At 34.5% G+C, this 12,867-nt stretch overlaps 1 protein-coding gene across 1 annotated transcript in view; it reads left to right on the forward strand.

Moving 5' to 3' along the window:
• galnt1 (UDP-N-acetyl-alpha-D-galactosamine:polypeptide N-acetylgalactosaminyltransferase 1) overlaps positions 1–12,867 on the forward strand; it is a 101,816-nt gene that overhangs the window by 42,129 nt on the left and 46,820 nt on the right. Inside the window, exon 3 of the mRNA XM_073846622.1 lies at positions 2,292–2,460. Coding sequence (XP_073702723.1) covers positions 2,292–2,460 — 169 coding nt within the window. The remainder of the gene's footprint in view (positions 1–2,291; positions 2,461–12,867) is intronic.

The raw sequence follows: 12,867 nt of genomic DNA on the forward strand, positions 1-12,867 counted from the left end.
CGTTATTTCCAAAATATTTTAACTTTATTCTCGAAATATTTAGACTTTATTCTCATAATATTTTGACTTTATTCTTGTAATATTATGACTATTTTATTCTCGAAATATTTAGACTTTATTCTTGTAATATTTAGACTTTATTCTAGTAATATTATGGCTATTCTCGACATATTTTGACTTTATTCTCGTAATATTTTGACTTTATTCTTGTAATATTATGACTATTTTATTCTCGTAAATTTTGACTTCATTCTAAAAATATTTTGGCTTTATTCTTGTTATTTTGACTTTATTCTACAAAATATTTTGACTTTGTTCTCGAAATATTTTGACTTTATTCTCGTAAATTTCGACTTCATTTTAAAAATATTTTGGCTTTATTCTTGTTATTTTGACTTTATTCTCAAAATATTTTGACTTTATTTTCAAAATATTTTGACGTTATTTCCAGAATATTTTAACTTTATTCTCGAAATATTTAGACTTTATTCTCATAATATTTTGACTATATTCTTGTAATATTATGACTATTTTATTCTCGAAATATTTAGACTTTATTCTCGTAATATTTTGACTTTATTCTTGTAATATTATGACTATTTTATTCTTGAAATATTTTGACTTTATTCTTGTAATATTTTGACTTTATTCTAGTAATATTATGGCTATTCTCGAAATATTTTGACTTTATTCTCGTAATATTTTGACTTTATTCTTGTAATATTATGACTATTTTATTCTCGTAAATTTTGACTTCATTCTAAAAATATTTTGGCTTTATTCTTGTTATTTTGACTTTATTCTCAAAATATTTTGACTTTATTTTCAAAATATTTTGACGTTATTTCCAAAATATTTTAACTTTATTCTCGAAATATTTTGACTTTATTCTCGTAATATTTTGACTTTATTCTTGTAATATTATGACTATTTTATTCTCGTAAATTTTGACTTCATTCTAAAAATATTTTGGCTTTATTCTTGTTATTTTGACTTTATTCTCAAAATATTTTGACTTTATTTTCAAAATATTTTGACGTTATTTCCAAAATATTTTAACTTTATTCTCGAAATATTTAGACTTTATTCTCATAATATTTTGACTATATTCTTGTAATATTATGACTATTTTATTCTCGAAATATTTAGACTTTATTCTCGTAATATTTTGACTTTATTCTTGTAATATTATGACTATTTTATTCTTGAAATATTTAGACTTTATTCTTGTAATATTTTGACTTTATTCTAGTAATATTATGGCTATTCTCGAAATATTTTGACTTTATTCTCGTAATATTTTTACTTTATTCTTGTAATATTATGACTATTTTATTCTCGTAAATTTTGACTTCATTCTAAAAATATTTTGGCTTTATTCTTGTTATTTTGACTTTATTCTCCAAAATATTTTGACTTTGTTCTCGAAATATTTTGACTTTATTCTCGTAATATTTAGACTTAATTCTTGTAATATTTTGACTTTATTCTCGTAATATTATGACTCTTCTCAAAATATTTTGACTTTATTCTCGTAATATTTTGACTTTATTCTTGCAATATTTTGACTTTTATTCTCGTAATATTATGACTTCTTGTAATATTTTGACTTTTTCTTGTAAAATATGACTTTGTTCTCAAAATCGTACGACTAATCTCATATATTTTTTTTAAATGTTGCACTAAACCGCTGTCGTAGTTCAATACTTCCGCACTCTATAAGTACTGTCTTCATGTGCAAATGGCGAAATAAGCTCTTTTTCACTGCTGCTTTAAAATTACTTGTTTATAAACTGCAAATCTTAAAAACGTGTAAAAACGCTACGTTTTCAACCTCGTAGCACAGCAACGTCATGAGCATATAACCGCGATAGAAACAATACTCCAAAATCTCTATCGGTTGACAAATTTCTATTAGTTAATTGTGTCTACCGTTATATCGCCTAACTCCTAATGTAAACTGTGCAAATGAATCAAGCATATTATTCTAAAAATGTTCAAAATGCAATTTGCAGCACTGTCAATCCCATCACAGAATCCGAAGTTTCGGATGTGGTGGAAATGCTACTGTGGTGTTGTGGGTTTTCATTAAAAATGCCCAAAATAACTGAATTCTCCTGTGATGTGTGTATAACCAGTTTTGGACAGCTTAAATAAACTAGTGAGTACAAGATGAGTTTATTTTCTAAAAGTCCACAGGGCCCAAAGTAGCCATAGTTGGAGAAACGCCCATACTTACTCAATCAAAATCCAAGGGAACAATCTTGACTCTGTGTGTGTTTGTGTTCCAGCTGTGGTTCAAAGGCCTCATGATGGCCCAGGGGAGATGGGAAAGCCAGTGGTCATCGCTAAAGACCAACAGGAGAGGATGAAGGAAATGTTTAAGATAAACCAGTTTAACCTGATGGCCAGTGAGATGATTGCTCTCAACAGAACTTTACCGGATGTGCGTCTTGAGGGGTGAGTGTATACTTATGATTGCTTCCTTTAAAGTGAGTTTGTTTTTGTTTTATAGATGAATTTTGTGCCTGTAATTGGCCAAATGAACATTTTGAAATGGTGGTAGTTTAAAGCTATGAGGGTTGGCGTTTGGCTTGTTTAGCTGTTTGACTTTAGAGTAACTGACAATCATATTGTGGTGTGTGTATGTGTGCTTTCCGCTAAGTGAAACGCGTGTGTGGCAGGGAGTGAAATGTAAACATTGATCCGTGAAATGTGTTTATTTTCTGCCCCTCAGATTAATTACCGGAGAGGTATTTTTTCTCAGCTGTGTTTAAAGCAAACCAATAGAATCAACATTTTCAATTAAAAGATAAGAGTGTGTCAATTACAGAGTCACAGTCTTGACCTAACTTCACACACACAGCATCGGACGCACAACTATCACCTTCACAAGAATGTGATCCTCTAACTCTTATAACTAAGAACATGTGTTGCTTGTAAACGCACAAACTTAGTAAACCAGGGTCAGGGGGAAACTGGTTGAAATCTGAGTCAGAATGAAAGTACTGAACTCTTCTTGTTAAAGCAGGATGCGGTCTGCTTTCTTTTTAGCTGTTTTCCGTTTTTGGTTTTGTAAATGTGAGAATTAGCCAGCATTCATCACACTGTACTAACGTACATTAGCAGTCAAACAATTGGACACACCTAATCTTTCTATGTGATTATTTTTCTAATCGTAGAGCAATAGTAAAGTCACTAACATATTAAATACCACGAATGTAAGTATTGGAAGTCTACAAACTCAGGTTTTTTCTCAACTAACTTTATGCAATGTAAAGTTCTTATAGTGACCATGCTGAGCAATTCTAGGCTGCTTTTCCTACACTACCGCTATTATAATATATGTTTTATATTTCAGTTTTGTCGAGAAATTACGTACGATGTTATAACCGTATATTCGACTAAAAACTGTTTTTAATAAAAAGCTTTTAGATCAAAAAGTCTTTGAAGATAATGAGAAACACGTTCAGTCAGGTGGCAGTCAGGTGTGTCATTCTGAGCACAAACTGCCAACAGGAAGTGACCATCTGAGTGACTTAGAAGCAACATTTTTTACACGTAGTTTGTCTTAAATGTAGATGTAGTTTAAATTGTATGTTGTTTTGTAGAATTATGTGATGAGAATTTCTTGCCCTTGCAAATGTAATTAAATAAAAATTTGGGACCAGAAATTATTCAGACCATATTTTGCTTAAGTGTTTTTCTTTCATTGCTAATGTGACCTTTTTACACTACAGACTGAACAAAATGAAGCATTGCTTGGTAATTGGTCAACAAAGCATTGATAGTTGTGTAAATACTGTATACTAACAGTTGTCTGAAGTTCTGGTTTATCGTAAATCCATTACATTCCTTTCTATTAAATAAATTTGACATTATCAAGATGAATTTGTTCTGACACAGCTTAACTCTGAGTTCTTGTCATATTGTATTACTATTTTCTAAACTATAGTGAATGAACTGATATTCTCTGATAATGTGAGAAATATTGAAGGTGTCTGATAGGGGTGTGCGATATTGACAAAAAATAATATCTCAATGTTTTCTGGAATTTTATCGATAACAATAATTCGACAGTATTTTAGTGTGTTATTGTGCTGGTATCTTAAGGAACTACCATGGACAGCGGACTCTTAAATTTTGTGATGTTCTTCATATTGTGTGTGATGGCCAGTTCACACTGATAGTAATGAATCTTTTCCAATAAGTTTGAATAGATTTTTACCTTGTATATGCATTTTAACCATTAAAAAGCCATATTTTTGCAAAAGTGTGCTTAAGTCCAAAATTTTTACATTTAATCAGTGAATTAGAATAAGACGACATTTGGTCTCTTACCAACTAGATGAAATCAGTTTCAACAAAATTTGTTTTTGCAATGCAGAATAACACAGGAAATGCATCTGAAGTGGCATTTAGATGTATTTACACATTGTTTAATGCAGTGAAATGAATTCATTTAACCTGCAGTTGCAAATGCATAAATAATGTACTGATATATTAAACATAAAATGTTGAATAGTGATATTTTAAATTATTTAAAAAATTTAAAGATACTTAAATGTGGAATTAACCAACAGTAGGAGGCTGCAAGTCACCATTAATAAGTGAGTCATTGCAATTGAACCCAATCATTAAACAGTTGATTCATTTCATTCAGGAAAGAATGACAGTCATGTTGCTCAGAGATGCAAAACAGTGCTGTGGCTGTGGTTTGGAATAGTTTTTGTTGACGAAACAGAGCAAAAACAGGCAATATGGTGTCTAAAACATAAGTCTCTTAAAGGAGTATCTCACTTTCAGAATTTTTTTTTTTTACAGATAATGTACTCACCCCTTGGCATCCAAGATGTTCATGTCTTTCTTTCTTCAGTCGTAAAATTTTTTTTTTTTTTTTTTTTTTTTTGAGGAAAACATTTCAGGATTTCTCTTCATATAATGGACTTCTATGGTGCCCCCGAGTTTGAACTTCCAAAATGCTTCAAAGAGCTCGAGGAAGAAGGGTCTTATAGCAAAATGATTGGTTATTTTCTAAAAACATTTACAATGTATATACTTTGTAATCTCAAATGCTCGTCTTGCTGAGCTAGACAAGACGAGCATTTGAGGTTAAAAACTATATAAATTGTAATTTGTTTTAGAAAATAATCGTTTTACTAGATAAGACCCTTTTTTCCTCGGCTGTGACGTTTAGAGCCCTTTGAAGCTGCATTTTGGAAGTTCAAACTCAGGAGCACCATAGAAGTCCATTATATGTAAAGAAATCCTGAAATGTTTTACTCAAAAAACATAATTTCCTTACGACTGAAGAAAGAAAGACATGAACATCTTGGATGACAAGGGGGTGAGTACATTATCTGTAAATTTGTGTTCTGAAAGTGAACTACTCCTTTAAGTAACTTCTTGTAAAAAACCAATATCACATTTGTAATCATGGTCATTTTTAGAGAAAAAAACAGCACTCTTTGTGTGAAATTGATTAACTATTTGACATCAAATAAATCTATACATTTTCTGCCCACGTCTTAAATTTTAATAGACTAAATCACGTATTGAAAGAACGCACTCTTACGCGCACTAGTCTAGACACACAATGCCTGCACTGTACTTTGAGGTGTTTTGAATGATTTTTGCAAAATACTCAATATCAAATTGAACATTGTTAAAACAACAATTATGATATTATCGCAGACGATATATCGCACATCTCTAGTGTCTGAATAAATTTTGGTTTGGCTGTAATTCTCCAGTGTCTCCAGAATGTGTCTATGAGGTTTCAGCTCAAATTACCCTACAGATAATTGAAAATGCACATTTTTGGGTGGGCACAAAATCAAGCTGTTTTTGTGTATTTGTCTTTAAATGCAAATGAGCTGGTGCTCCCCTTCCAGTATCCAGAATAGGCTGGCGTTTTGACATCTCTTCTTCGGATAACTAGACATCAGGATGAGCAACATGACTGACATCGAAAATAGTGGTGCTCAGCCCTACATGTATAAACCAGACACTGATGAAGGAGAGACTCTGTCAGAAGTAGCAACCTTGAGAATGAACCAGGAAGTTTCCAAATGGTTATATGATCAATTTATTTGGTTACTATAAAGTTTTTCAGCTGTTTTGCTACGATGGATGAGCAGCACACACACACACATAGACACACAAATAGTGTAACAATGTTGAAAATGCGCAATGTTTATGTATTAATTGGTAGCTTAATAACAGGTGCCTTAATAACAGGCACATTAACAGAAAAGGCGATTTGAAAAGATAAATAAAAATGTAGAAGTGTGAATCTTACTACTTCTAGAGGTGCAGCTGGATCACAAACCCACTAGTCCAAAAACAGGACTTGTATTGTCACTCGTTCAGAAAGCAGTTTGAAGTAAAATGATTTGCACAGACATAAACAAATTTAAGTTTTTTTCGGTGCCACATTACCATCAAAAACTAAATGAATCCTTAGTGGTTTTGATGTTGGGATAAAATGAAGACTCTTGTGTTCAGTTCTACATCCAACAACAAAACATCTACATTGCTTACAAGAAATTGTTGCCGCTAGAGCTGCTCAAGCGTGGAGATAATGGTGGACAGTGGACAGCGGTTGTGGGCGGGGCCTGAAAAGTGTGATGTCATACTGCTCAGAAACTCAAAACAGCTTGTCCTGTTAGATTTAGATTGTTAGGGATTGAAAAAAAGAGGTGCGGTTGTGTACATACACTGCTAAGACACATTTATAAGCAAACACCATGTAAAAGTGTTTAATGCAGCCTGAGCCTTGTCATGAAGACATGTCTAAACGCTTAGTTAAATTCATGCAACACACTGGACTGTGGCCTACGTAGTTTGTGGTAAGTTGTTTGATGTGTCTCAGTCATCCACCCTAAGTGTTATTTGAACGCCTATTATTCTGTAAACGTTTGCCACGTCAAATATTAGCTGCTAATATTTGAGTTGTAGAGGTCAGATTACTGTGTGTGCACAGTGAGTGAGTGTGTGTGTATTTTTCACACTAAGAAATACACTGTCTATTTCTGTTACGCTCTGCAATATTAAGTTCACTGAGGTGAGACAGAGAAAAGGAAAGATGTGTAGAGAAGATGTCACATTTGTCCTTGAGAAAGCTAAGAAAAGGACGTTTGTGCGTGTGTGTATGTGTGACGCATCTTTTGTTCTGTGTGATACCGCTCCAAACAGTTCTCCCTCCGTTCCCACTGCACTAAATAATGTGGAGTTTGTCTCTCTGCAGTGGACACACATGCTTTCCAAAGGCCTTGCCTTAAATATTTACGGTTTTAATAAGTCCCTGGATGTGCTCTCTTTCAAGGCGCGACCATGGAAACTATTCCACCATGACAATAATGTCACCCGGGATCTCTGAGCCAAGTAAAGCATCAGCTCGTCTACGAAGCAGACGTAATATTCACACACTCGCATACAGCTGCACGTCAAGCATTACGTCAAGTGTGTTTAATGAGCTAAATCGTTTGCATATGCATCCCGGCAGTGCCTGGCGGGGTGATAAATCACTGGGTCACTGGAGGGAACTGCAGGTCTGATAAAATGCCAGGATTATTGGTGTTTAATGAGTTTTGTAATTATGTAGTGCCATCTCTTACTTTGTGTGTGTGTGTGTGTGTGTGTGTGTGTGTGTGTGTGTGTGTGTGTGTGTGTATTTATATACATTCATAGGTGTGAGATATGGCTGTATATCGGCACAGCTGTGATTGGGTGTGCTGATATACAGTCATATCTCACATCTACGAGTGTGATATTTCGTTTATACAACAGATTGATGGCACAAGTGTGTGAATGCATAAAAAACAACAATGGGAGTTTATTTAAAAACCCTCTTTAGTCCACAACTACTACAACTCTCAGTTTGACAGTTGAACAGCTGAGCCCAAGCCTCTGTTACTAATTCCAAAACATCACTTTAGAACTAGTAACGAAGGAACGCTGATGAGTTGTCTCAATAAAAGCTTATTATGTTACTGTATTAAAAGCTCACCATATTATGTGGAGGTGAGTATTATGAGGGAGAGATTGACTGGGCATGTGTGATTACCTGCATCTGATACACCATTCATTCTTCAGATCAATCTCTAATTGTCACAATAATACATTAGTTTGAATGTCCGCTGAGGAAAGCTCTATCTTTGTCGTAACACTAATATCCTTGTGGTTTCATTTGTTAGCTGCGTCAAGCAGTTGTTGAAAGTAAACACAACTTTATATGTTTAAAATGGCGTTTATTTTTCAGTATAAAAAGTCTTCACTGCTGACTAAAAATAGTCTTGTCGACATCTAATGGTAAAACAATGTAACTAAAATCACCATCACAAACACACAATGTAACTAAAATCACCATCACAAACACATGCACCTTTTCTCAATACTGAACCTTTTTAATAAATACTGCTACTATTATTTATATAAAATATTATTTATTGAATAATAATATTTAATAAACAACAACAGCCTTCATAGAAGTTGCTAGGCAGTTTAGTCAAAAGTACACAAGCAGCAAAATAACTTTTTGTGATTAGACGTGGTTTCATATCACAGAATGAGGAAGAAATCATACTATTTTATAGTTATTTATAGCATTATAAATGTACGTTATCCTTATACAAATAACCAAGATTAAAAATAACCAAGAACACAGATAAACCATATATTGTCGCAATTGTATGTTTATTGTCTTCAAGTTTCTTCAGTTAAAATTTTTCTATCTGCGTTTTATTCAGCTACAGCGATAACTGGATACATTTGTTCATATTAGGGACGTTGTCGGTACTGTTTCTTCTGTTATGCATATGTGGAGTTCCTGTGCAAGGGCGCCCTCTGGCTTCCAGCATGAATTTAACAGCCATTACATTACATTACAACACCCTATTTTGGGTAAAAATAGGAAAGATAATAGTTTTCTCTAGAGAAACATGATTCCCTAAATTACCGTAATTTATATTGTTATCGCAATAAATACCAGAAATTATCGTGATATATTTTTCTCTCTTCTCTCTGAAAACAGTCACGCTTTTGGAGGCGTGCCGTTTAGGAAAATGCAGAATGTTGGTCTACAATTATTTTTTGCACCCCACTGTTTCATTCCAGTTGTATTTGATTCAACCATGCAAACAAGTCAAATAAATGCCAAGTTCTGTCATGAAACCTAGATGGCGCAGGCTGATGGATCATTAACACAAACTGATGATATTCACTATGTTAAACTACTTGGCACAAGCTGATTGGTTCATGTTGCATATGCAGCCAATCAGCTTGCTGCTTTACATTTAAATGGCTGGTTAGCATTCACTCCTCTGAAACCCTCTACCTCCCCAGCTCCACCTGTATAGATCTGCTACGGGTTATTATATTTTTGTGTAGCAGCAGTTTGTCCTAAATACTCACAGGACAGATGTATTGGCCATGGCAAGTTCTTGTACTTGCATTACAGCAGCAGCAGCAGCAATAATAACCAAAAGCAGCAGCAATTCAGCATTGTATCAGATTTATTCCACCAACACTAAATACATTAACATTGCCATATCCATTACCATGCTAAAATCTTCCAAGTGTTGTCATGATAGAACTGTTTTAAAGTCTGCCCGTGGTTTTCCACGTAGACGGGACTGAATTTGAGCGGGTGTGGATGTGCAGTGTGGGGTGTGTATGCTGCAGCTGAAATGGAGTGAGTAAATGAGTCTGCGAGAGTCGTCATGTTTGCCTGCCTCTGGTTTACTCTGCAAATATGACCTCATATTTGCGTGAGAGCACATGGTCTGATGTGTTTTGTTGACTTTACTGCTCCAAAACATCTAAGAGACGAAGAAGGATTCATCTTCACATCTGTCTCCTTCCATTGTTTATTTTCCTCACATAACAACTTGACAGATCTGCAGCAAATCTGCATGATGTGATCATGTCAACATCTGGGATGTTTCAGAGGTCCACTGATTGTGTATAGAAAATGACATCCACTCAAAATCAGCTTGTCATGAGCACAGTCTACTGTATACTTAATTTGCAGCAGCAGACTTCCCAGAGAAAAGTAATTTGAACCTAAAAAACATCTTTCTGTATTGCCAGACATTGAAAGTTTGCTGTGTATTCAGATCAAATAATTGACAAGCAATTGTTAATTTACTTCTTATTGTCTTTGCGCATATAAGCTATGGAAGGAAAACTAAAGCACTTCAGCTTTAAGGATCGTTTTTTGTCTGGTTGGAGAATCAGCTTCTGATTGGACTGATTTGACAGTATCTTAGCAACGCTCTTCAAACATGTCATTATGCTTTACTGTGCATCAGCAGATAAACCTTTTCCCGCTTACCTCTGTTTTCCCTGACCTCCTGCTCTCTCTCGTCTTACACACACACACATACATTCACACACTCAAAGTGCCTAAGTGCTGTGTGTGATGTGTACTAAATTACTGTTTTGCTGCTCTGAATGGAGTAAAATGGAATACATTATTCTGTTTCTCTAAATTACATATCAAAGGAGGACGAGCGAGAGTCGGAGAGAGAGATCTGATATCAAAGAAGTAAGATATCTCAATCTCTACGGAAGGAAGGAAGTGGAATAACTAGGCGAGAAAAAAAGGAAAGTGGAGATGAAAGCTACTGAAAAATGTATCTGCCAAAGGGGAAAGTAAGTGTGTATGTGTGTGAGAGAGAGAGAGAGCAAACATCCTTGTATTTGTGCCTGGTTGTAGCTGTTTTTTCTCAAACACCCTGCATGAACTGTCCCAATGTTGTGTCATCTAAATGATTCTAAGTGTGAGACTTGATCCTTGAAGCCTTGGCAAAACGAGAAACAGAAATCTGGTTGATTTGAGGAAATAAATGAGTTTCACATTTGTGCTTTGCATTTTGTATGGCAAACTGTGGCATCCAGAAATCGCAAATGGAAAACATCTGATGCACTAGTGTTGGGCAATATGCACAATTTTCATATCGTCCTATCGTCAGCCTGTGAGATCGCCGATACACGATAATATCGTGCTAATTTATTTAATGATATGTAAACATGTCAATATGTAATAAATTCCTTATTCGTTTAAGATAGGTTTAAGTTTACTTTCGGTTTCATTCTCTGCTGTCTTCAGGGAGCGGTAAATGTGCGTGCGTGAATGCAAATGAATACCCGTCATATTGTAATAATGTTACCGCTGTATGTCTGATCTTTGTCATCAGTTCATGTTGTAGTTCAGTTCATATTGATTGTGGAGAAATGGTGCCCGTGTAATTCACGTGCATATGTTTAGCGCCATATTATCGCATCTAATTCTAGTTAACGCATACAGATGTTACTGAGGTGAATGTTACAGATATACAGATGGATTCTCATATATCGTATTTAATTCAGCCTAAACCACATTTTACTACCTCTGTTATCCTAATGACTGTCTACACTTAATCTATGTACACTGTATGATGAATAAATCTCTTACCCATTTTCACTGCACGTTTATACCGCGGCAAGTTTCTGAGGCATCCTATATCCGACTCCTCGCGCTGCATCGCTAAAGTTAGGTGCCTTTTTGACGCATAATAATAATAATAATAATAATCGTCTTACTATCGTCAAAGGCATCAGCAACAGGCGATATCTTTGACTATCGTCGATACACGATACTATCGTCTATCGGCACAACCCTATGATGTACTGTGCATATGTAATTAAACCCAGGGATTAAAAATAAATTAAAAAAGTGTTCATTTCTGTTGGAAACTGCAGTGATATGTACTTATTGGTACGTATTTCGCGTCTTGCGAAATGTTTTCATCATGAGATCAGGTAGGCTTTGACACAAACTTCACAATTCAAATCTATTCGATTTTATTTCACAAGCCTGGGATTTAATTTCGATTTTTGATTCAATATCAATTTATTTGGATATATCAGGGACTGTACACTGCACATTTTCAACTAATGCTGTAAAATATACATGATAGTCTAAAAAAACCCCAGCTAAAACAAGCCTAGGCTGGTTGGCTGGTTTTAGCTGGTCAACCAGGCTGGTTTTAGCTGGTCATAGCTGGTCAGCAGGCTGGTTTTAGAGGGGATTTGGCCACTTTCCCAGCCTAGCCAGGCTGGCCAGGCTGTGAGAGCAGCTAAAACCTGCTACTTCCAGCGTAAACCAGCTAAGACCAGCCAACCAGCCTAGGTTGGTTTTAGCTGTTTTTTTTTTAGCAGGTATTGAAAGTTAAAATTAACTGATGTGAATACAAATGCTTAAATTCCATTCAATTTTTACAATAATGAAGTTACAATTGCATAATTATATTTCTACTCCAATTTTTTTTTTATATAATATAAATGGAACATTGAAGAACATTAAAAATTATAATGAAAATGTTATATGGTGCATATATTAGTAAAATACTCCTCTAGAGTAGATTTTTCTAGCTGACTAACACGTTTTTGGTCACCGAATATATATTTTTTCTGAGGTAAATGTGACATTACATGATATATTGTTAACAAACTGTTATATTGATGTCTCTTCAGTGGTTGAAACATTGATTGCGCGATGACAAGAGACAGGATATGGATTTTGAAAATTTGTACTCTTTCTTTTAACATACATTCAGATGTTTATTCATGTTTATTTAATTCTGAAACTGGTATTAATTTGGAGATGCCGCTTCTCTTGAACTGACGCGGAACAGCGAGCTGTCACTCCACATTGAACAGTAATAGAATACTGTATTAAAATTCTGAGACTTTGTTTCATATCAGAAGTAAGAAATCACAAAGTTATTGCGATTTATCAGATGGGATGTGCGCTACAATGTTCCGTTCATTAACTGCAAACAGACTATATTAAATGATCCTTGGGATTTAAGACTCAATATC

This window comes from Garra rufa, chromosome 9, assembly GCF_049309525.1.
Source record: "Garra rufa chromosome 9, GarRuf1.0, whole genome shotgun sequence".
NCBI classification, from domain to species: Eukaryota; Metazoa; Chordata; class Actinopteri; order Cypriniformes; family Cyprinidae; genus Garra; species Garra rufa.